This window comes from Oncorhynchus keta, chromosome 1, assembly GCF_023373465.1.
Source record: "Oncorhynchus keta strain PuntledgeMale-10-30-2019 chromosome 1, Oket_V2, whole genome shotgun sequence".
In the NCBI taxonomy this organism is placed as follows: Eukaryota; Metazoa; Chordata; class Actinopteri; order Salmoniformes; family Salmonidae; genus Oncorhynchus; species Oncorhynchus keta.
Genome location: NC_068421.1, coordinates 61,321,186 through 61,346,294, shown reverse-complemented (window position 1 = coordinate 61,346,294; position 25,109 = coordinate 61,321,186). Strand labels below are relative to the sequence as shown.

The 25,109-nt window shown below is 45.6% G+C and overlaps 1 protein-coding gene and 1 long non-coding RNA gene across 5 annotated transcripts in view; one reads left to right on the top strand and one right to left on the bottom strand.

Moving 5' to 3' along the window:
- Positions 1-25,109, top strand: part of LOC118363036 (transducin-like enhancer protein 4) — a 116,588-nt gene that overhangs the window by 29,610 nt on the left and 61,869 nt on the right. For all 4 annotated transcript variants that reach the window (XM_052457091.1, XM_052457092.1, XM_052457098.1 and 1 more), the window contains exons 4-6: positions 8,219-8,263; positions 23,232-23,294; positions 24,227-24,301. In XM_052457091.1, coding sequence (XP_052313051.1) covers positions 8,219-8,263; positions 23,232-23,294; positions 24,227-24,301 — 183 coding nt within the window. The remainder of the gene's footprint in view (positions 1-8,218; positions 8,264-23,231; positions 23,295-24,226; positions 24,302-25,109) is intronic.
- Positions 14,933-16,239, bottom strand: LOC127906178 (uncharacterized). Its single transcript, XR_008060556.1, has 3 exons — positions 16,179-16,239; positions 15,423-15,658; positions 14,933-15,234 (listed from the first exon to the last, which is right to left on the bottom strand). It is a non-coding gene; the product is annotated as an uncharacterized LOC127906178 (long non-coding RNA).

Below are 25,109 nucleotides of genomic sequence, written 5' to 3'. Positions count from 1 at the left end.
ATGCGAGCTGTTTGAGTCAGTGGTCTGGCAGAGAGCCAGGTCCTGGTCACGCGCATTTCACATGATAGCGACCTGCGTTCCATTGCTTTTCTACAGACAATGGAATTCTCAGGTTGGAACGTTATTGAAGATTTATGATAACAACATCCTAAAGATTGATTCTATACTTAGTTTGAAATGTTTCTAAGACCTGTAATATAACTTTTTGAAGTTTTTGTCCGACGTTCGGCTGGACTTGCACAAGCGTTTGGATTTGTGTACTAAACACCCTAACAAAAGTAGCTACTTGGACATAAATAATGGACATTATCGAACAAACAAACATTTATTGTGGAACTAGGATTCCTGGGAGTGCATTCTGATGAAGATCATCAAAGGTAAAGGAATATTTATAATGTTATTTGGGATGTTGGCTATCAACAACAAGGCAACTCTTATGACTAATTGGGAATGGGACGCAAGCGTAGGATTGATAACCCTGTCGCTGGCCGCCTTTGGGGAGGGTGTATAGTGTGAAAGGCCGAAACACCCTAGGAACCAAAGGTACACTACTGACGATGCGCTCCCCAAATTTCACCAGGCTCACTGTTCATTAACTCTTGGAAGTGCTGGCACAAATGATAGTAACATCTCATCCTGTGTTCTTGGAATCTGGGAGTGCATTCTGATAAAGATCATCAAAGGTAAGGGAATATTTATAATGATATTTATGATTTCTGTTGACTCCAACATGGCGGATAAAAAAAAAATATTCTGAGTGCCGTCTCAGATTATTGCATGGTTTGCTTTTTCCGTAAAGTTTTTTTGAACTCTGACACAGCGTTTGCATTAAGGAGAGGTATAACTATATTTCCATGTCTAACAATTGTATTTTCATTCACATTTATAATGAGTATTTCTGTAAAATGATGTGGCTCTCTGCAATATCACCGGATGTTTTTGGAACTAGTGAACGTAACTCGCCAATGTATACTGAGATTTTTTTATATAAATATGAACTTTATCAAACAAAACATACAAAACATACAATCAAATGACTACCCAGACTATTTGCATTGACCCCCCACCCTGTTTTTTAATGCTGTTGCTACTCGCTGTGTATTATCTATGCGTAATCACTTTACCTCTACCTACATGTACATATTACCTCAATTACCTCGACTAACCTGTACCACCGCACATTGACTAGGCACCCTGTAAATATCCTCATTATTGTTATTTTAGCAGCATCATACCCAATAAGTCTCAAGGCTGTAATCGCTGCCAAATGTGCTTCAATAAAGTTCTGAGTAAAGGATCTAAATAATTACGTAAAAATTTGCTAAAATTTTTTAAAAAAACATTTTTTGCCTTGTAACGCCTTTTTCTAAAATTGATTAAATTGTATCTACACACAATACCTGATAATGACAAAGCAAAAAAATGTTTTTTAAAAACATTTTAGCAAATGTTTATATAATTATTTAGACCCTTTACTCAGTACCTTGTTGAAGCACCTTTGGTAGCGATTACAGGCTTGAGACTTCTTGGTTATGACGCTACAAGCTTGGCACACCTGTATTTGGGGAGTTCCTCACATTCTTCTCTGCAGATCCTCTCAAACTTTGTCAGGTTGGATACGGAGCTTCACTGCACAGCTATTTTCAGGTCTCTCCAGAGATGTTTGATTGGGTTCTGGCTGGGCCATTCGAGGACATTCAGAGACTTGTCCCGCATTGTCTTGGCTGTGCGCTTAGTGTCGTTGCCCTGTTGGAAGGTGAAACTTCGCCCCAGTCTGAGGTCCTGAGCACTCTGGAGCAGGTTTTCATTAAGGATCTCTCTGTACTTTGCTCCATTCATCATTCATCGGCAGTGATTACAGCCTTGACTTTTCATGGGTATGCTGCTACAAGCTTGGCACAACTTTATTTGGGGAATTTCTCCCATTCTTCTCTCTCAAGCTCTGCCAGGTTGGATGGGGAGCATCACTGCACAGCTATTTTCAGTTCTCTCCAGAGATGTTTGATCGGGTTCAAGTCCTGGCTCTGGCTGGGACATTCAGAGACTTGTCCCGAAGCCACTCCTGCGTTGTCTTGGCTGTGTGCTTAGGGTTGTTATCCTGTTGGAAGGCGAACCTTCGGTCCAGTCTGAAGTCCCGAGGGCTCTGGAGCAGGTTTTCGTGAAGGATCTCTCGGGACTTTGCTACGTTCATCTTTCCCTTGATCCTGACTAGTCTCCCAGTCCCTGCCGCTGAAAAACATCACCACAGTATGATGCAGCCACCACCATGCTTCACTGTAAGGATGGTGCCAAGTTCCCTCCAGAGTGATGCTTGGCATTCAGGCCAAAGACTTTCATCAGACCAGAGAATCTTGTTTCTCATGGTCTGAGAGTCCTTTAGGTGCCTTTTGGCAAACTCCAAGTGGGCTGTCATGTGCCTTTTACTGAGGAGTGGCTTCCATTTGGCCACCCTGCCATAAAGGCCTGATTTGGTGAAGTGCTGCAGAAATGGTTGTCCTTCTGGAATGGTCTCCCATCTCCCCAGAGGAACCAAGAGGAGCTCTGTCAGAGTGACCATAGGGTGTTTGGTCACCTCCCTGACCAAAGCCCTTCTCCCCTGATTGCTCAGTTTGGCCGGGCGGCCAGCTCTAGGAAGAGTCTTGGTGGTTCCAAACTTCTTGCATCTTGTGTTCTGGGGACCTTCAATGCTGCAGAAATGTTTTGGTACCCTTCCCCATTGTGCCTCAACACAATCCTATCTCTGAGCTCTACTGACAATTCCTTGGCTTGGTTTTTGCTCTGACATACACTGTCAACTGTGGGACCTTACATAGACAGTTGTGTGCCTTTCCAAATCATGACCAATCAATTGAATTTACCACAGGTGGAATCCAATCAAGTTGTAGAAACATCTCAAGGAGGATCAATGGAAACAGGATGCAGCTAAGCTCAATTTCGAGTCTCATATAAAGGGTCTGCATTGTTATGTAAATAAGATATTTATGATTTTGCTTTGTCATTATGGGGTATTGTGTGTAGATTGATGAGGAAATGTTGTATTTAATACATTTTATAATATGGCTATAATGTAACAAAATGTGGAAAGAGTCAATGGGTCTGAATACTTTCCAAATACACTGTATATTGCATATACTGTATACACGGTGTACAAAACATTAGGAATACCTTCCTAATATTGAGTTGCATCCACTTTTACCGTCAGAACAGCCTCAATTTGTTGGGGCATGGACTCGACAAGCGTTCCACAGGCATACTGGCTCATGTTGACTCCTTTGGGTGGTGGACCATTCTTGATACACATGGGAAACTGTTGAGTGTGAAAAATCCAGCAGCGCTGCAGTTCTTGGCAAATTTAAACCAGTGCGCCTGTCACCTACAACTATACCCGTTCAAAGGCTCTTATATATTTCACCCATTCACCCTCTGAATGGCACACATACAATTCATGTCTCAATTGTCTCAAGGCTTAAAAATGTCATGCTTAAGTAAAAGTAAAAGGTTCTTTTAAGATACATTTACTCAAGTTGAAGTCAAAAGTCACCCAGTAAAATACTATTTTAGTTAAAGTAAAAGACTATGCTTCAATATACTTAATTAGCTAAAGTAGAAGTAAATGCTATAAATCCTTTCAAATTCCTTATACAGTGTTAAGCAAACCAGATGGCAATATTTTCTTGTTTTTTATATGTACGGATAGCCAGGGAGACACTACAACAAATAACAAACAAAGCATTTGTGTTTAGTGAGTCTGCCAGATCAGAGGCAGTAGGAATGACCACGTGTTATCTTGATAAGTGTGTGAATTATAAAAAATGCATTTTCCTGCTAAGCATTTTAAATGTAAGTATTTTGGAGTTTCAGTGAAAATGTATGAGAGTAAAAATGACATATATTTTCTTTAGGAATGTAGTGGAGTTAAAATTAAAAGTAGTAAAATATTTAAATAGTCAAGTACAGATACCCCCCAAAACATTTAAAGTTGTCCTTCAAAGTATTTTTACCTAGTTGCTTTAATGCCTACTGTATGGGCAGTGATCTGGAGGAAGGGAGTGTGACGAACAGAAAGTGGGAGGGAGGGAGAGATGGACGGACGGAGGGAGGATGAAATTGAGGGTGAAAGGCATGGACAGGGGCTCAGGAGCGAGAAAGTACGAAGGAAAAAAATGAAAAGAGAGGCTTAGCGAGAGGCAGTCAGTCAGAGAGAGTAGCTGAAAGAGAGAGAGAGAGATTGAGAGACTGAGAGAGAGAGAGAGACTGAGAGAGAGAGACGGAGAGACAGAGAAATAGACAGAGAGACAGAGAGAGAGTGTAAGCATAGACACGTAAATAATATGAAGTAACAAGGTCTCAGTGGCTCCACTGTAGGGATAACCCAGAAGACTATATTTAGGTAGTTAGACAGGCCTGTCATGTAAACTAAGACTTGTTTCCACAGGCAGCCAGCAGCCCACTCTTTCTTTAGACTGCTTGTATCATTCATTATTTTGTAGATTTAAATACAAGGTACGGAATGTTCCCGCCCGCTAACGTACTACTTCCAGGGAATGATTTACGACCTGGCTGATGATGATTATGATGTTGAGCATGGAATAGACATCAGGATTAATTTGGAGCAGCATATTGGAATGTTGGCACCCTAAAACGAGGTACAAGTATAAGCAGGCAGCAGGGGTTGGCTGTGGTGTTTTGAACATTTTGTTAAATCTCTCTGCAGCTTTATGCATAAACTATATACATCCCGTCTCTGTTAGTCTACTGTGGTAGTCTACAGAGACATGATCAATGTATAACTACAGTGGTGGTCACACACACTCACACTCACACTCACACACACACAGGAGAGGGTGTCTGCGGGTGCCTTGTAATTCATGGGGCTCAGATTTTACAGTTCTCTCGGAATCTCACAGTGTATTTTTAAATAAAACTACATTGTTTCACTGTCTAATAAGAGACTGAGAGGTGTCTGTCAGTGTCAGGTCTGAGACAAATATAGTAGACGGGCGTGTGTGTGTGTGTCTTAATATGCGTGTGTGGTGCTTATGTTTGAGATAGAGGGGCTCCGCAGGGGTCTGGTTTTAATGACCATCCATGTGGTCACTCATCCACTGTAACTGTGTGTGTGTGCATGTGTGCGTGTGTGTGTGCAATATATCCCCGCAGGCGGGAGGGGTGTGTGTGTTGTGTGAGGGGAGGGCGGGTGGATTAATGCAGTACTCTCAGCCTCTAACTCATCTGTCTGATTCAGCCTGACACACTGTTCTCTCTTCAGGAACATAAAAGTCACAGATTGCCAGGGAGAGAGAGATGGAGGGAGTGTGAGAGGAAGGGAGGGTAGGAAGGAGAGAACCAGGGCTGAGGAAAAGGGAGAGAGAGAGAGATGAGGATAGAATTGTAAAATGATTGGTCCCCGGTAAGCTAACGGTCTCTATGACATATGATACTGTGAGCTTACGATTTAGTGGGAAAAAAACAGGAGCCAGATGTAGCTGAGTTTGTGGCTGTTTTAAGAGTCTTAAACCTGTCTGAAGTGTCTGGTAACATGGAGGAGCACAGCAGCACACACGTATTCACAAAGATCGGCTGCTGGGGGCTCCATCAACATAAGCCCCTCGTAGGCCCAATAAGAAAGGCCACTCCAAGGTCAATCCGTTTTGGTTGGGATTTGGTCATATTTCTCCAACTCTGATCCAACTTCTGTCCTAAATCTACTTTTAGGGATTTAGTTACTTTGCTATGTGGAGTTAATGCAGAGCTAAAAGTTAGATCTGGTTAGTCTTAAGGATATGTGAGAAGTGCTTTCTAATAATGTATTACACTAACACACTGATAGTATCTGTCTGAATGGGAGGAGATTGAGAAGTGAAGAGACAGGCACACCTGAGGGACGCCTATGAACAATGCAGTCTACGTGCAGGCACTTACACACATCCCATTTAGCCAAATCACCTTGGATTAGATGCACTCCACAAAGCTTCTTCTTAAGTCTGGAGATTGCCTTAACAGAATAGTAAAGACACAGGCTGGCTGGCGAGACACTCTGACACTCACTCAACACGATGACTCACAGTGAAATGGAAGGGCAAAGGAGAGCGCAAACACTCTGAGATGAATGGAAGAAGAGAGTGAGAGATGAACAGCAGAGAGAGAGAGAAAGAAAAGAGTTGCAGCTGGTTGAATGAAGTGAAGGAATGCTTTATAGTTGGTTGCTCAAACGACAGTGTGTCTGTATGTCAGACTAAAGGCTAGAGAGACCGATAGGGGGTGGATGTTGTTGATGGCTGTGGACTAGTTAGCCAAGCAGGGTCTAGCCTGAGGGCCCAACACCCTCACACACACACACACACACACACACACACACACACCCCCTCACACCCTTACACCCAAACACACACACACCCAAACACACACCCAAACACACACACACACACACACACACACACACACACACACACACACACACACACACACACACACACACACACACACACACACACACACACACACACACACACACACACACACACACACACACACACACACAAACCTACATCACTGCGACACACATACACACTCCTTTCTCTGTCTCCCTCATGTGCTGTCTGTCTGTTGCTCTCTCATACACACTGATACACACACAGTCTCACACACACACCACACACCCTCCTCGTTGTGGTGGTTGGGTGAGCGATGTCAGCAGGCTGGCTTACTGTTTCTCCGCCGGGCTGAGCCTCTGCCACATCCGCCACATACCGGGCACAATCTGCTCCAGACTGACACACACACACGCACGCACCAACATACCAGGGATTATACACACGGCGCTCAATGAGAATGCACTGACACGAGGGAGAGATTATATAAGGGGGGCTGGCAGGCAAGCAGCTAGGGAAAGATGAAGCCATTAAGAAACAGAACAGACAAACCTGCACAACGCTACAACAACTCTGCTCTGTGGCTGCCTGCCGCTGCTGTTGTGTAGTGTTGGGGCTCTTAGCTAGCTTAGCTTGGTTTTTCACCTGAGATCATAAACCTGCATGGGGATTTTAAGGCCATTCTTTTATATCACTGAGAATGATACAGTGGGAATATGGACTGTTTAAAGATTACATGTATTTTGGTGTGGTTGAGCTGGATGAATTCCTTGTAGTAACACAGTACAGTACGTTTGGGGCTAAAGATCATGTTTTTATCTTACATAAATTCGCCCCCCCCACACACACACACACACACACACACACACACACACACACACACACACACACACACACACACACACACACACACACACACACACACACACACACACACACACACACACAGACACACACATACACACACTCATACGGTTCCAGCCGTGTTGGTTCTCCATAGAACCTTATACAGTGTCTTTCAGCCTATTTACAAAATCATTACATAGTCCTTATTACTCTATACAGACTGCTCTGTGAAGTGGCTTGTGTTGTCCAATATACCACTACATTAACATACTGGTCCTCGGTACACCACTTACAGTATCTATTATGATAGAGAGAAAGATAGAGAATGAGCATTCTTAAGAATGGTTAGAGAGCAAGAGAGAGAGAGAGAGTGAATGAATAAGAATGGTAAAACAAAATGAGAGATGATGGAGAGGTGGAGGGAGGACATGATGAGAAGAAAATAGCTTTTATGATGCTGAGGAGAGGGCCAGAGGAGAGGATTCAGAGATGGACAAAAAGAAGAGGGTACGTGTGTGTGCGCAATAGAGACGGAGAAAGAAACAGATACGCCAGAGAGAGAGAGAGATCAAGAGCGAGAGACAAATAGAGAAAGAGGCAAAGTAAGAGATTCAGGGAGGGAGAGAAGAGACAGAAACAGAGAGGAGAGACGAGTGTCCATAGTCCGGTTTGATGGTCCTCACTTTCGGTGCTGTTCATGTGCCTACTGAGACTGGCTTTGTCACAATGACTGATCCTCCCTGTCTCTCCAGCCCTGGATGGAAGTTATTACTGCACATTACTGTTTGTACACACACACACACACACACACACCCACGCTGGCGCTGAGAGAGACAAACAACCTCATACACACTGACACACACACAGACACACACTCTCACATTTCCACCATGTGGACACGAACAGACGCACACACACACATGGTTGATCCCTTGATTCTACAGTATTTGATCTATTACCTCTGTATACTCATTGAATACTGTTGTTTTCTCTCTCTGCAGTACTATGAGATGTCCTACGGGCTGAACATTGAGATGCACAAACAGGTAAGAGAGATGTTACTGTATGTCAGTATGACAGTGTGTGTTGTCTGGTCTGCTTCAGTGATGGTCTTTACAGGGAGCAGCGGAGGACAAACACCACAATCACCATCCGTTTCAGCCCTCCCTGACATCAGCCGCTTTCTCGATCTCACACACACACACACACACACACACACACACACACACACACACACACACACACACACACACACACACACACACACACACACACGCTCTTATGTGTGTGCGTTTCATATGCATGAATTGCAGTATTTTTCGTAGTATCTGAAAGAGTGTGTTTGTCACAGTAGGGTGTGTGTGTGTGGTGTGCATATGTGTGTGGGTGCGTCATGAGCAGCAGAGTCCTGGCAGGCACCCCATGTCCCTGTCTTTTCCTCACATTTCCAGCTAATGTGCCATTGACAGACACGTGGCACATTGTTGCAGAGTGAGCGTTGTGGTGCGTTATCCACTTGACTGACGCCTTTATTCAAGGTGACTTCCAGGCTTCTACTACGGCATCACGGACAGCAGTGAAAATGTCTGATGGTGTTTAGCAGAACCAAACAGACCCAGTACCACAGATAGACCCAGGTCTAACAGAACCCGGTAGACCCAAGGCTAACAGAACAAGCCCCAGTGAAACCAAGCCCCAGAACCACAGATCCAAAGCTAACAGATCCAGAACCACAGAGTGTGTAGTGAAAGGGGGCCGTTAGCCAGTAGCCAGGCAGTCGGAGCTCCACTGTAAGCTCTACTGTCACCTTAGAGGAGACATGAACAGAGATCTGCCTGTACTACTCCAGAAAGGGAGAGGGGAGGGATGGATGGAGGGAGGAAGGGAAGGAGGGAATGAGAGAGAGGAAGAGAGAGCAGCTGAGGAGAGAGAGGGGGGTGGGGCACAGGAGAAGGGAAAGGAAAGCTGAGACAGTGAAAAGAGAGGGGGAGAGAGAGGTGTTGAGCAAAAAAGAGAGGGGGAGTTAAATAGAGAGAGTGTGATATGAGAGAGAAAAGAGATAGAGTGGAAGGATGAGTGAGAGCCAGAGAAAGAGAGGGTGAAAGAAGGGGAAAAAAGAGTGAGAGTGCACCGAGAAACGACAAGGGAAGCTTTGAGCTCTGGCGAGGAATAATGAATCATGAATACGTTTAGCAGTATCTGCTCTTAGTTCCTCTCTTCCCAGCCCTAGTCGTGTGCCATTACTCTCCTCATTTTCACGCACAGGGCCATCTCATGTGCTGCTGCCATTAATTGAGACATCGCGGTCACTCGCTGTCTACAAGAGTCAGAGTCCCTTTAGCTTCTACTGATCGGGGAGGGATGTGTATAGGAGAGGATTTGGAGGGAATGGGCCGGCTGCCAACAGGGCTACTGATACTAATTGATCTGATACTTTCTGATCTGATACTATCTGATCTGATACTGATTGATCTGATACTAACTGATCTGATACTAACTGATCTGATACTAACTGATCTGATACTAACTGATCTGATACTAACTGATCTGATACTATCTGATCTGATACTATCTGATCTGATACTAACTGATCTGATACTAACTGATCTGATACTAACTGATCTGATACTAACTGATCTGATACTAACTGATCTGATACTAACTGATCTGATACTATCTGATCTGATACTATCTGATCTGATACTAACTGATCTGTGTGTGTGTTCTGTTTTCCCCTCCCTTCCTGCCGTGGAGATGGTGATCAGTGATCAGCTATGGCATTATGGTAGCTTTAGATCAGAGAACAGCTAACGGAGCACAGCATACACTTCTCTGCCTCACTGGGTGAAAGATAGGGGAGCACCACTGATACTGTATGTAGGACCATTGGAGGACTAGTAGACTGGGTTTACTTATTCAGTGATATACAGTATATGTTGGCAGAAATGAAGTCATATCAACACGTGATGTTTTAGGTCTGCAGGCTGCTAGTTGTTATATTCCATGCTATACATTCTCAGAAGTCTCACGGATCTGCGTCCAAACGAAGCCTCAGTACAGGGGTTGAATATGCAGTGAAATACAGCACATTTGGAAAGTATTCAGACCCCTTCCCTTTTTCCAAATGTTGTTACGTTACAACCTTCTCCGAAAATAGATTAAATAAATGTTTTTCCTCATCAACATACACAATACCCCATAATGACGAAGCAAACATTTTTGCAAATGTATTAAAAATAAATAACAGAAAAACATTATTTACATAAGTATTCAGACCCTATACTATGAGACTCGAAATTGAGCTCAGGTGGATCCTGTTTCCATTGATCATCCTTGAGATGTTTTTACAACTTGATTTGAGTCCATCTGTGGTAAATTCAATTGATTGGACATGATTTGGAAAGGCACACACTTGTCTATATAAGGTCCCCAAGAACCCAGTAGCCTCCATCATTCTTAGATGGAAGAAGTATGGAACCACCAAGACTCTTCCTAGATCTGGCCGCCCGGCCAAACTGAGCAATCGGGGGAGAAGGGTCTTGGTCAGGGAAGTGACCAAGTACCTGATGATCACTCTGACAGATCTCCAGAGTTTCTCTTTGCAGAATCGAGAACCTTCCAGAAGGACAACCATCTCGGCAGCACTCCAATCAGGCCTTTATGGTAGTGGCCATGCAGAAGCCACATGACAGCCCGCTTGGAGTTTGCCAAAAGGCACCTAAAGGACTCTCAGACCATGAGAAATTAGATTCTCTGGTATGATGAAACCAAGATTGGAGTCTTTGGCCTGAATGCCAAGCGTCATGTCTGGAGGAAACCTGGCACCATCCCTACCGTGAAGCATGATGGTGGCAGCATCATACTGTGGAGATGTTTTTCAGCAGCAGGGACTGGGAGACTAGTCAGGATGAAGGGAAGGATTGTTAAAAATTTTACATTTTATTTTACCTTTATTTTACTAGGCAAGTCAGTTAAGAACAAGTTCTTATTTTCAATGACGGCCTAGGAACAGTGGGTTAACTGCCTGTTCAGGGGCAGAACGACAGATTTGTACCTTGTCAGCTCGGGGATTCGAACTTGCAACCTTTCGGTTACTAGTCCAACGCTCTAACCACTAGGCTACCCTGCCGCCCCAATGATTAGTAGGACAAGACATTTTTTATAATTCACACACTTATAACACGTGGTCATTCCTACTGCCTCTGATCTGTTATTTGTTGTAGTGTCTCCCTGGCTATCCGTACATATCAAAAACAAGAAAATATTGCCATCTGGTTTGCTTAACACTGTATAAGGAATTTGAAAGGATTTATAGCATTTACTTCTACTTTAGCTAATTAAGTATATTGAAGCATAGTCTTTTACTTTAACTAAAATAGTATTTTACTGGGTGACTTTTGACTTCAACTTGAGTAAATGTATCTTAAAAGAACCTTTTACTTTTACTTAAGCATGACATTTTTAAGCCTTGAGACAATTGAGACATGAATTGTATGTGTGCCATTCAGAGGGTGAATGGGTGAAATATATAAGAGCCTTTGAACGGGTATAGTTGTAGGTGACAGGCGCACTGGTTTAAATTTGCCAAGAACTGCAGCGCTGCTGGGTTTTTCACACTCAACAGTTTCCCATGTGTATTAAGAATGGTCCACTACCCAAAGGAGTCAACATGAGCCAGTATGCCTGTGGAACGCTTGTCGAGTCCATGCCCCAACAAATTGAGGCTGTTCTGACGGTAAAAGTGGATGCAACTCAATATTAGGAAGGTATTCCTAATGTTTTGTACACCGTGTATACAGTATATGCAATATACAGTGTATTTGGAAAGTATTCAGACCCATTGACTCTTTCCACATTTTGTTACATTATAGCCATATTCTAAAATGTATTAAATAAAACATTTCCTCATCAATCCACACACAATACCCCATAATGACAAAGCAAAATCATAAATAGCTTATTTACATAACAATTCAGACCCTTTATATGAGACTCGAAATTGAGCTCAGCTGCATCCTGTTTCCATTGATCCTCCTTGAGATGTTTCTACAACTTGATTGGATTCCACCTGTGGTAAATTCAATTGATTGGTCATGATTTGGAAAGGCACACAACTGTCTATGTAAGGTCCCACAGTTGACAGTGTATGTCAGAGCAAAAACCAAGCCATGAGATTCAAGGAATTGTCAGTAGAGCTCAGAGATAGGATTGTGTCGAGGCACAATGGGGAAGGGTACCAAAACATTTCTGCAGCATTGAAGGTCCCCAGAACACAGTGCAAGAAGTTTGGAACCACCAAGACTCTTCCTAGAGCTGGTCGCCCAGCCAAACTGAGCAATCAGGGGAGAAGGGCCTTGGTCAGGGAGGTGACCAAGCACCCTATGGTCACTCTGACAGAGCTCCTCTGGGTTCTTCTGGGGAGATGGGAGAACATTCCAAAAGGACAACCATCTCTGCAGCACTTCACCAAATCAGGCCTTTATGGCAGAGTGGCCAAATGGAAGCCACTCCTCAGTAAAAGGCACATGACAGCCCACTTGGAGTTTGCCAAAAAGGCACCTAAAGGACTCTGACTATGAAAAACAAGATTCTCTGGTCTGATGAAAGTCTTTGGCCTGAATGCCAAGCATCACTCTGGAGGGAACTTGGCATCATCCTTACAGTGAAGCATGGTGGTGGCAGCATCATACTGTGGGGATGTGTTTCAGCGGCAGGGACTGGGAGACTAGTCAGGATCAAGGGAAAGATGAACGGAGCAATGTCCCGAGAGATCCTTCACGAAAACCTGTTCCAGAGCCCTCTGGACTTCAGACTGGACAAGTCTCTGAATGTCCCAGCCAGAGCCCGGACTTGAACCCGATCGAACATCTCTGGAGAGACCTGAAAATAGCTGTACAGTGACGCTCCCCATCCAACCTGACAGAGCTTGAGAGGGAGGAATGGAAGAAATTCCCAAAATAATGTTGTGCCAAGCTTGTAGCATCATACCCATGAAAAGTCAAGGCTGTAATCACTGCCGAAGGTGCTTCAACAAGCTACTGAGTAAAGGGCCTTAATACAGAAAACCTGTTATTGCTTTATATTTATGGGCTGTTGTGTGTAGATTGATGAGAATATAACAACAATTTAATACATTTTAGAATAATGCTGTAACGTAACATAATGTGGAAAAATTCAAGGGGTCTGAATACTTTCTGTACATAGGTCTGCAGAAGGCTAGTTACATACTATATTTAGTGATATACTGTATTCAAGGATATTGGCCTGCAAGGCACTCTGTTCATAGTTCTACTGTACACTACTGTTCAAAGGTTTGGTGTCTAGTTTGAGAAACAGACGCCTCGTCCTCAACTGGCAGCTTCATTAGATAGTACCCGCAAAACACCAGTCTCAACGTCAACAGTGAAGAGGCGACTCCGGGATGCTGGCCTTCTAGGCAGAGTTCCTCTGTCCAGTGTCTGTTCTTTTAACCATCTTAATCTTTTATTTTTATTGGCCAGTCTGAGATATGGCCTTTTCTTTGCAACTCTGCCTAGAAGGCCAGCATCCCAACTCTTCACGGTTGACGTTGACACTGGTGTTTCGCGGGTACTATTTAATGACGCTGCCAGTTGAGAACTTGTGAGGCGTCTGTTTCTCAAACTAGACACTCTAATGTACTTGTCCTCTTGCTCCTCTTTATATTCATTCTGGTTAGAGACCATTTTTGCTGTTCTGTGAAGGGAGTAGTACACAGCGTTGTACCAGATCTTTAGTTTCTTGGCAATTTCTCGCATGGAATAGCCTTCATTTCTCAGAAGAAGAATAGACTGAGTTTCAGAAGAAAGGTCTTTGTTTCTGGCCATTTTGAGCCATTTCGAACCCACAAATGCTGATGCTCCAGATACTCAACTAGTCCTAAGAAGGCCAGTTTTATTGCTTCTTTAATCAGGACAACAGTTTTCAGCGGTGCTAACATAATTGCAAATGGGTTTTCTAATGATGATCAATTAGCCTTTTAAAATGATAAACTTGGATTAGCTAAAACAACGTGCCATTGGTACACAGGAGTGATGGTTGCTGAAAATGGGCCTCTGTTTGCCTATGTAGATATTCCATTTAAAACCAGCTGTTTCCAGCTACAATAGTCATTTACAACATCAACCATGTCTACACTGTATTTCTGATCCATTTGATGTTATTTTAATGGACAAAAAATGAGCTTTTCTTTCAAAAACAAGAACATTTCTAAATGACCCCAAACTTTTGAACGGCAGTGTATATATTCAGTCAGGTCTAGAAGGCTCAGTGGATATAGTAAGTGATAATGCCCTACAGAAGGCTAGTTATATATTCAGTGCTAGGCCTACAGAAGTGTGTGCGTGTGAGGAATTGTGAATTTGCCCAAGGTGTGGAAATGCTGGATACAAGGATAAGGTTTAATAGACAAGCAATGGACAGGCATATGCAAACGGACAGACAGACACGTTCCTCTGAGAGGTTCACAGCAATCTGGCATAGAGTGAAGGACAAACCTCTCATTATATGCTCATTCTTTATCTGTTTGTTCCCTCAGTGCCAGACCCAGACCAGAACAACAGTCAGAGTTGGGTCAGACTGAACACACACACACACATTATTCTATTGGACGCCATTTAGCTGAGTGTTTGTGTGTGTGAGTGAGATAAAGAGAGAGAGTGAGAGGGTTTACAAAATGTGTGTGCTCTAGTGTCTGCATAATAAATGTGTGTGTGTGTGTGTGTGTGTGTGTGTGTGTGTGTATTTGCTCGCTCATGCCTAATTACCGCTAGCTGTCTGCCCAGACTATGTTTCTATGTGTACATATAATGCATATTAATACGTAGCCTCGGCTGGTTGTGCTTAGCTGGCATTATAACCTGAAACCAGAGCTGTGTGGCAGAGAGATGAAGATGGCATTATAACCTGAAACCAGAGCTGTGTGTGGCAGAGAGATGAAGATGGCATTATAACCTGAATCCAGAGCTGTGTGGCAGAGAGATAAAGATGGCATTATAACCTGAATCCAGAGCTGTGTGTGGCAGAGAGATGAAGATGGCATTATAACCTGAATCCAGAGCTGTGTGTGGCAGAGAGATGAAGATGGCATTATAACCTGAAACCAGAGCTGTGTGGCAGAGAGATGAAGATGGCATTATAACCTGAAACCAGAGCTGTGTGGCAGAGAGATAAAGATGGCATTATAACCTGAATCCAGAGCTGTGTGTGGCAGAGAGATGAAGATGACATTATAACCTGAAACAGAGCTGTGTGTGGCAGAGAGATGAAGATGGCATTATAACCTGAAACCAGAGCTGTGTGGCAGAGAGATAAAGATGGCATTATAACCTGAATCCAGAGCTGTGTGTGGCAGAGAGATGAAGATGACATTATAACCTGAAACAGAGCTGTGTGTGGCAGAGAGATGAAGATGGCATTATAACCTGAATCCAGAGCTGTGTGTGGCAGAGAGATGAAGATGGCATTATAACCTGAATCCAGAGCTGTGTGTGGCAGAGAGATAAAGATGGCATTATAACCTGAATCCAGAGCTGTGTGTGGCAGAGAGATGAAGATGACATTATAACCTGAAACCAGAGCTGTGTGGCAGAGAGATGAAGATGGCATTATAACCTGAATCCAGAGCTGTGTGTGGCAGAGAGATGAAGATGGCATTATAACCTGAAACCAGAGCTGTGTGTGGCAGAGAGATGAAGATGGCATTATAACCTGAATCCAGAGCTGTGTGGCAGAGAGATGAAGATGACATTATAACCTGAAACAGAGCTGTGTGTGGCAGAGAGATGAAGATGGCATTATAACCTGAAACCAGAGCTGTGTGTGGCAGAGAGATGAAGATGGCATTATAACCTGAATCCAGAGCTGTGTGTGGCAGAGAGATGAAGATGACATTATAACCTGAAACAGAGCTGTGTGGCAGAGAGATGAAGATGGCATTATAACCTGAAACCAGAGCTGTGTGGCAGAGAGATAAAGATGGCATTATAACCTGAATCCAGAGCTGTGTGTGGCAGAGAGATAAAGATGGCATTATAACCTGAAACCAGAGCTGTGTGGCAGAGAGATGAAGATGGCATTATAACCTGAATCCAGAGCTGTGTGTGGCAGAGAGATGAAGATGACATTATAACCTGAAACAGAGCTGTGTGTGGCAGAGAGATGAAGATGGCATTATAACCTGAAACCAGAGCTGTGTGGCAGAGAGATGAAGATGGCATTATAACCTGAATCCAGAGCTGTGTGGCAGAGAGATGAAGATGGCATTATAACCTGAATCCAGAGCTGTGTGTGGCAGAGAGATAAAGATGGCATTATAACCTGAATCCAGAGCTGTGTGGCAGAGAGATAAAGATGGCATTATAACCTGAATCCAGAGCTGTGTGTGGCAGAGAGATAAAGATGGCATTATAACCTGAATCCAGAGCTGTGTGGCAGAGAGATGAAGATGGCATTATAACCTGAAACCAGAGCTGTGTGGCAGAGAGATGAAGATGGCATTATAACCTGAATCCAGAGCTGTGTGTGGCAGAGAGATAAAGATGGCATTATAACCTGAAACCAGAGCTGTGTGTGGCAGAGAGATGAAGATGGCATTATAACCTGAATCCAGAGCTGTGTGGCAGAGAGATGGAGATGGCATTATAACCTGAATCCAGAGCTGTGTGGCAGAGAGATGAAGATGGGCTTTGCTTTAATGCCTTCATTTCCAACACACTGATTTGCCTGTAATAGGATTGGGTCTCTCTCTCTCCCCTTTTTCTCACCACCATCACCTCCTCCTCTCCTCCATCCTTTAATCCAGGCTTGATCTTAGTGGGTTCAGTGCTTTTTTTCTCTGTTTATTTAAAGAGATGGATTAGGATGAGGGGTGTATGTGGGTCAGCTGGAGGAGGCTTTGGACGGGTCAAACGTCCCTCAGTGTGTGTGTGTTTGTGTGTGTGTCTGTGTGTGCACAGCATGTGTGTGTGTGATCACTGATGTGTGCAACCCCTCTTTGCACATGTTATAGCATATGTGTGCTCTGTGTGTGTGTCTTTGATGTAGGAGTGTGTGAGTGCATGCATGTGTAACAGAGCTCATTTGTGAATAATGAAGCAGAGAGAGAGAGTGATGTAATCATGTTGGAATGAGAGAGCGAGAGAGAGAGAGTGATTCATTCCCAGGGAGCTAGCCTTTTAGCCTAATGGGTTTGTCACTCGATCAAAAGTCCACTGAGTAGCTACAGATGCCCTGCTTGGGGTTTGTGTATGAACGAGTGTGTGTTTGTGTGTGTGTGTCTATAGGTGTGTGTGGGCACACATGCATGCCTGTTCATATATGTGTGAGACCGAAAGCATTATCTAACGTCTGTGTTCTCCTGCGTGGTGTGTCTGTTTGCTTTGTGTGTGTCTGTGTAGATCCCCAACGATGAACGGGACGCTCCAGTGCCTTTCAGACACAAATAAAAATGAGTTGTGTATGTGTACTACCAAGGTGTATGTGCGCTTCCCCAGTGTGTATGTGTATTGCCATCGTGTATGTGTGTGGCCAGTGTATGGGACTAGTTGTGTACTGTATAATTGCTTTGTGGTGGACAGGAGTTTAAAGCTGTAGCAGTCTGTCAGCCCAAGCTGGTAAGCTGGCAAGCTGGCAGTGTGTGAATATGAATGTCAGAGTAATGGGTAAGCGCATTATATTGCTGGGGAGCCTACGAGAGATATTGTTAAAAATAACCCTAACTCTGGGACTCAGGCAGAAATTTGCCCGCAGGACTGCGTTTTCACAGATGTCCCGTAAAGGCTTCTCTTTGTCTGCTAAAGAGCCGCTCTATGTGTGTTTTGTGTGTGTATATTTTATGTGTGTGTGTTCTTGTGTGTGTGGTTTGTACGTGTGTGTGTGTGTGTGTGTGTGTGTGTGTGTGTGTGTGTGTGTGTGTGTGTGTGCACATGCATGAATGAGAGTGTTGTAAGTCTTTCCTGTTTATTTGACAGAGCCTCTATATCTGGTTTAGTAAGAGAGGGAGTGTGTTTGTGTTTGTATGTGTGTTTCAAGTTGTATTAGTCGTATGTACAGGATAAACGTGTGTGTATGGCGGGGGCTGTCTGTCTTTCTGTCTTAATGCTCCATGCCTCTCATGGTGGGCTCTGTTGCTTTTATGAGAGCATTTCAATATTTTTTGTGTCAATATCTGTCTGTGTGTGTGTGCTCTGTTTGTTTGTTTTTCTTTCATTGTGCGTGTGTGTGTGTTTACGTGTGCGTGTGTGTGCTTTACTGCTCTCCTTTCCTCATTCCCTCTCTCTGTTTCTTTTCCTCCTCTTCCCAAATAGAGGGGCCATCAATCAGAGGGGGGGGGGGGGCTGCTGGCTTAGCGCCAGGAAGAGAGGCTGGCACTCTGCCCAGAGAGAGAGAGGGAGAACGAGAACAAGGGAGAGAAAGAAAGAGGGAGGGTTCGTGAACAGGGTGAATAGAGAGAGAGAGACCAAGTGAGCAGAGGGAAGGGAGAGAAAAAGAGAGAAACAGAGTCTAAGTGCACAGAGGAGAGGGAGGGAATAGAGCGGGAGAGAAAAGGAGCGTGAGAGAGAGAATAGGGGTGATAGACGAGGGAGGAAGAGATCAGTTATTTTATTGAATACCTCTGTGGCTTTGACCACAATCAGTGGCTGATTAGTGCATCACTGGTTACTAATATTTGCCTTGAAGTGTTTGCAGAGGGAGGAGAGCAGTTCCATTAGGCAGCAGGGGGAGGGAGATAAGGATAGACTAGGGCTGTCTGGCCAGGGGCACTTGCTTGCTCTCTTTCTGCTGCTACAGGACTGAGGGGGACTAAGGGGACTGCTGAATACATGCAGGCAGGCACGCACGCATACAATGAAACACTCACACACATACACACACCCATATCTACACACTCTCACCCAGCACAGCCCCACTGGGGCTCAGGGAAAGACACAGCTGGCAGTGCCCAAATACACCATCGCAACCCCCCCATCCTCACTATGCTAACCTAGCCGAGCCCACACCGTTCACATTCAACTGTCTTAGCAAAGCTTTTGCATCATGTTATAAAGTAAGTGCTCCAGGAAAGCTTACTGCAGCTTGTCTATGTCATACCAATGATCCACTTGCATTAGTTTCAGAGTATCAGTAATGACTCCTGTGTTTCAGCTCACTGTATTAATTATTACCCTGAAATGATCTGATGATGGGGGAGCACACTGAGTAAAGCTGTGCAGACTGTGTGTGTGTGTGTGTGACTGTGTGTCCCCCTCAGGCAGTGACAGACTGATGTGCTCCAGAGAACTGTGTCCTTGTCCTCCCTCTCATCCATCCATCTTCTCTTCCTCCCACATTTTGGAGGAATTTAGGGTGATTTGTTTGTGTTCTAAATGTAGCCTAATATAGACTAACATTCCCTCTCCTCTCCTCTCCTCTCCTCTCCTCTCCTCTCCTCCCTCTCCTCTCCTCTCCTCTCCTCTCCTCTCCTCTCCTCTCCTCTCCTCTCCTCTCCTCTCCTCTCCTCTCCTCTCCTCTCATCTCTCCCTCTTTCCGCCAAACAAAGAGGCAGCAGTGTTCTGTTGGCAGACTATTTATCCTCAGGTGTTTATTGACCAGCCCTCTCCTCCTCCTTTGTATCCATCCACCCATCCCTCCATCCACAGCCCTGCCAAAACTCCCTTATGCACTCTTTTGGCAGAGCTCTCCCCAACAAGTCCATGTTGTTGTTGCTGACACCTGGCCTACGCTGGAGGAAGAGAGAGGGAGAAAAAGATGGGGGAGAGGAAGCAGTGCGGAGCTCTGTTTGAAGCAGGCTGCCAAGACTCCGGTCTGACAGATCTAGGATCAATTGTAGCCATGGTTGTGTTGTTAGTGAGAGCAGAGGCAGGTCATCTGCACTGATCTGGAATCAGAATTCCTGGGTTGGCTGCCTGGTTGAGGGAGGCCAGCGGCTGCAGTCTACTCTCTGAACAGCTCATTGCTAGTCAACAACTCAATGATTGTAGTTTCTTGGCCTAGCTACATGTATTAATGTTACACAGTATCATAACAGTATATTGTAGACACAGTCCAGTAAGAATACCCCCCCTCATGGCCAATAGGAGTATACAATCCCTGTTCCTGCCCCCTCCCTACTCCCCCATACCCCTTTTACAGGCCTTCACTAAGCAACACACCATTAGTTATCTATCAATACTGAATGTGTCTCTCTCTCCTCCCGCTCACTCTGTTTTCTGTCTCTTTCACTTCCTCTCTCTCACTTTCAGACACACACACACACACACACACACACACACACACACACACACACACACACACACACACACACACACACACACACACACACACCAGTCAGCATGCACACAAGCCCACATTATATCATTAACTAGGTTTTCTCTCCCCTTCGAACGGAGCGCTGTATCTATTAGAGAGCTGTGTTGTAGAATTTGGCCTTGCATTGAGATGGGGCTGGCTGTTTCTGACAGGTGTGTGAGTGTATCAGACCCTGTCAGTCACTGTCCTCTCCTCTCGTTTGTCTCCCTCTGTGTGTCAGAAACATGTGTTGGAGTGGATCCATGGAGGGACACAAATACATAGAGAACCATCGAGGGAGGGAGGGGAGGGGAGGGAGGGACACAAATACATAGAGAACCATCGAGGGAGGGAGGGAGGGAGGGAGGGGAGGGGGAGGGAGGGAAACAAATACATAGAGAACCATCGAGGGAGGGAGGGAGGGAGGGAGGGAGGGGAGGGGGAGGGAGGGACACAAATACATAGAGAACCATCGAGGGAGGGAGGGAGGGAGGGGAGGGAGGGACACAAATACATAGAGAACCATCGAGGGAGGGAGGGAGGGACACAAATACATAGAGAACCATCGAGGGAGGGAGGGAGGGGGGGGAGGGACACAAATACATAGAGAACCATCGAGGGAGGGAGGGAGGGAGGGGAGGGAGGGATACAAATACATAGAGAACCATCGAGGGAGGGAGGGAGGGAGGGGAGGGGAGGGAGGGACACAAATACATAGAGAACCATTGAGGGAGGGAGGGAGGGAGGGAGGGAGGGGGAGGGAGGGAGGAGGGAGGGACACAAATACATAGAGAACCATCGAGGGAGGGAGGGAGGGAGGGAGGGACACAAATACATAGAGAACCATCGAGGGAGGGAGGGAGGGGAGGGGAGGGAGGGACACAAATACACAGAGAACCATCGAGGGAGGGAGGGAGGGAGGGGGGAGGGAGGGACACAAATACATAGAGAACGGGAGGGAGGGGGAGGGAGGGACACAAAGACATAGAGAACCATCGAGGGAGGGAGGGAGGGAGGGAGGGAGGGAGGGGAGGGACACAAATACATAGAGAACCATTGAGGGAGGGAGGGGAGGGGAGGGAGGGAGGGAGGGGGAGGGGAGGGAGGGAGGGAGGGAGGGAGGGAGGGAGGGACACAAATACATAGAGAACCATCGAGGGAGGGAGGGAGGGAGGGACACAAATACATAGAGAACCATCGAGGGAGGGAGGGAGGGGAGGGAGGGAGGGACACAAATACACAGAGAACCATCGAGGGAGGGAGGGAGGGGAGGGAGGGACACAAATACATAGAGAACCATCGAGGGAGGGAGGGAGGGACACAAATACATAGAGAACCATCGAGGGAGGGAGGGAAAACAAATACATAGAGAACCATCGAGGGAGGGAGGGAGGGGAGGGGAGGGAGGGACACAAATACACAGAGAACCATCGAGGGAGGGAGGGAGGGAGGGACACAAATACATAGAGAACCATCGAGGGAGGGAGGGAGGGAGGGGAGGGAGGGACACAAATACATAGAGAACCATCGAGGGAGGGAGGGAGGGGGGGACACAAATACATAGAGAACCATCGAGGGAGGGAGGGAGGGAGGGACACAAATACATAGAGAACCATCGAGGGAGGGAGGGAGGGAGGGACACAAATACATAGAGAACCATCGAGGGAGGGAGGGAGGGGGGGAGGGACACAAATACATAGAGAACCATCGAGGGAGGGAGGGAGGGAGGGGAGGGAGGGCATGAATGAATAGAGTAATAATGGCTGTGGGAAGGCTGTTAAAGAGCGAGAGAACGCCTGAGTGAGGAAGACAACAGAATGAGGCTCAGTGTGTGTGTGTGTGTGTGTGTGTGTGTGTGTGTGTGTGTGTGTGTGTGTGTGTGTGTGTGTGTGTGTGTGTGTGTGTGTGTGTGTGTGTGTGTGTGTGTGTGTGTGTGTGTGTGTGTGTGTGTGTGTGTGTGTGTGTGTGCGTGTACACATGCATTTGTATTCTTTCATTTGTGTACATTATATATTGACATGTTATGTGTTGTGTGTTTGTTAGGCTCCATGTGTAGAAGACACAATTCGATGTCCTCACTTAGAAAGAGCATTTTCTATGGGCCTTTGGCAAGTGAGAGATAATTGATGAAATAATGGCATTGAATGCAGTGAGGAGGAGAGAGATAATTGAGAAAGGGAGGGTGTTGAAAGGCCATATGAAAACTGGAGACTAATAACACAGCTGGCCTTTTAAAGACTCTCTCTCCCTCTCACTCACTCACTCATTTTGTCTTACTATCTCTCTCTTTCTCTTGCGGCCTCTTACTCTTTCTGTTTGTCTCTCTCTCATGCACTTGTTGTCGACTGGGTTTGAACCCAGGGCACCTGCATGCCACATGACTGTGTTAGCCCGCTGAGCTAAAGGCCTGAGCTTGAGGTGCTAAGATTTCAGGTCCCAGGAAGGGTTACTCATTACCGAACCACCTCCATCACATGCCTACTAACCTGAGTTGCCTCAATGACATTATTGATTATTATACGAGCTGTGAGAGGGATGGATGAAGAGTCTGTACATTCATTGATGTATGTTTGTGTTGCTCCTGCTGCTTCCCTGAAACATATTACCCTATAAGGGCCCAAGGGAATGAATAATGTACTATATTACCTTGTATGATACATAAGATAAGACTGCAGTGTGTGTGTGTGTGTGTGTGTGTGTGTGTTGCAGGCGGAGATTGTGAAGCGTCTCAGTGCCATCTGTGCTCAGATCATCCCCTTCCTCTCTCAGGAGGTAAGTATCACACACACACACACACACACACACACACACACACACACACACACACACACACACACACACACACACACACACACACACACACACACACACACACACACACACACACACACACACACACACACACACACACACACACACACACACACTGTTCTCTTTACAATGGAAACCACATGGTCATAAGTACATATTGCTCAGTGTTCATCAAGACATAAGTACATAATGACCCAAAACAGTTTCTTAGCAGTTTCTTGACTGAGGTTAATATGTTTGACCCTATACCATGTGTGTGACAAGAATGTGGTGATAAAAAAAATTGTAGGTAAAGTGTGTATGTGTGTGTGTGTCCGGTGATGAGTGTGTGTCCACTGAAGGGAAGGTCACAGAACTGGTGGCGGTTTTACCTTGGTCAATATTGACACAGTGTGTGTGTGTTCTCACTTGTCTGTGTGTTTACGTACTGTGTGTGTGCTTGAATGAGTAAATACGTGTGGGTTTAGGGGTGTTTGAGTGTGGTCCTGCTGCGTACTTTTGTGTGGGCATGTGTGACACTTTCTGTCTGTCTGTCTGTCTGTCTGTCTGTCTGTCTGTCTGTCTGTCTGTCTGTCTGTCTGTCTGTCTGTCTGTCTGTCTGTCTGTCTGTCTGTCTGTCTGTCTGTCTGTCTGTCTGTCTGTCTGTCTGTCTGTCTGTCTGTCTGTCTGTCTGTCTGTCTGTCTGTCTGTGTGCTCAATCAGTGCATATATTTGTACTGTGTGTGCATACAGTATGTTTGATAGTGTGTATTGAGCCCCTCTGTGTGTGTTTGTTGTGTGATATATGTGCATTTGATTCCATCACAAACATGTGTCAGGGACAATATACTGTATATGTTAGGAACAGCACACGGTGGGGTAAGTAACGCGAGCGTGTGTGCGTGCGTGTGTAGCACCAACAGCAGGTGGTCCAAGCAGTGGAGAGGGCCAAGCAGGTCACTATGGCCGAACTCAACGGCATCATCGGGGTGAGTCACCTCTATTCACCATGACAACCATTACACCCCCGACAGCGACACACACACACATTACACATTACACACACACACACACACACACACACACACACACACACACACACACACACACACACACACACACACACACACACACACACACAGGGCAGTGGCATGCACACCTCTCTCTCTGCAGTGTTTATCATCCTGGGAGGAACAATGGGGTGTAAGTAGGCTGTAATGTGATGAGAGCTCAGACAAGCTCTCACTGGAAAGCCCCTCTACTTTCACACACACACACACACACACACACACACACACACACACACACACACACACACACACACACACACACACGCCAAAACAAGCTGTAATAAGACCCGGGGAAAACAGGTTCCCTTTATCTGTATGTACCCCCCTCTCCCTTTTCCTCCGCCCCAATCTTTTTCTCCCTCTGTTTTCTTCTCTCCCTCTGTCTGCTCTTTTATATTTTGGTTTCTCTCTATTTCTCCTACTCTCTCTCTCTCTCCCTCCTCCTGTCCTCCCTGTCTCTCTCCCTCCTCCTGTCCTCCCTCTCTCTCTCCCTCCTCCTGTCCTCCCTCTCTCTCTCCCTCCTCCTGTCCTCCCTCTCTCTCTCTCTCCTCCTCCCTGTCCTCCCTCTCTCTCTCCCCTCCTCCTGTCCTCCTCTCTCTCTCTCCCTCCTCCTGTCCTCCCTATCTCTCTCTCCCTCCTCCTGTCCTCCCTCTCTCTCTCTCTCCCTCCTCCTGTCCTCCCTCTCTCTCTCTCCCTCCTCCTGTCCTCCCTCTCTCTCTCTCCCTCC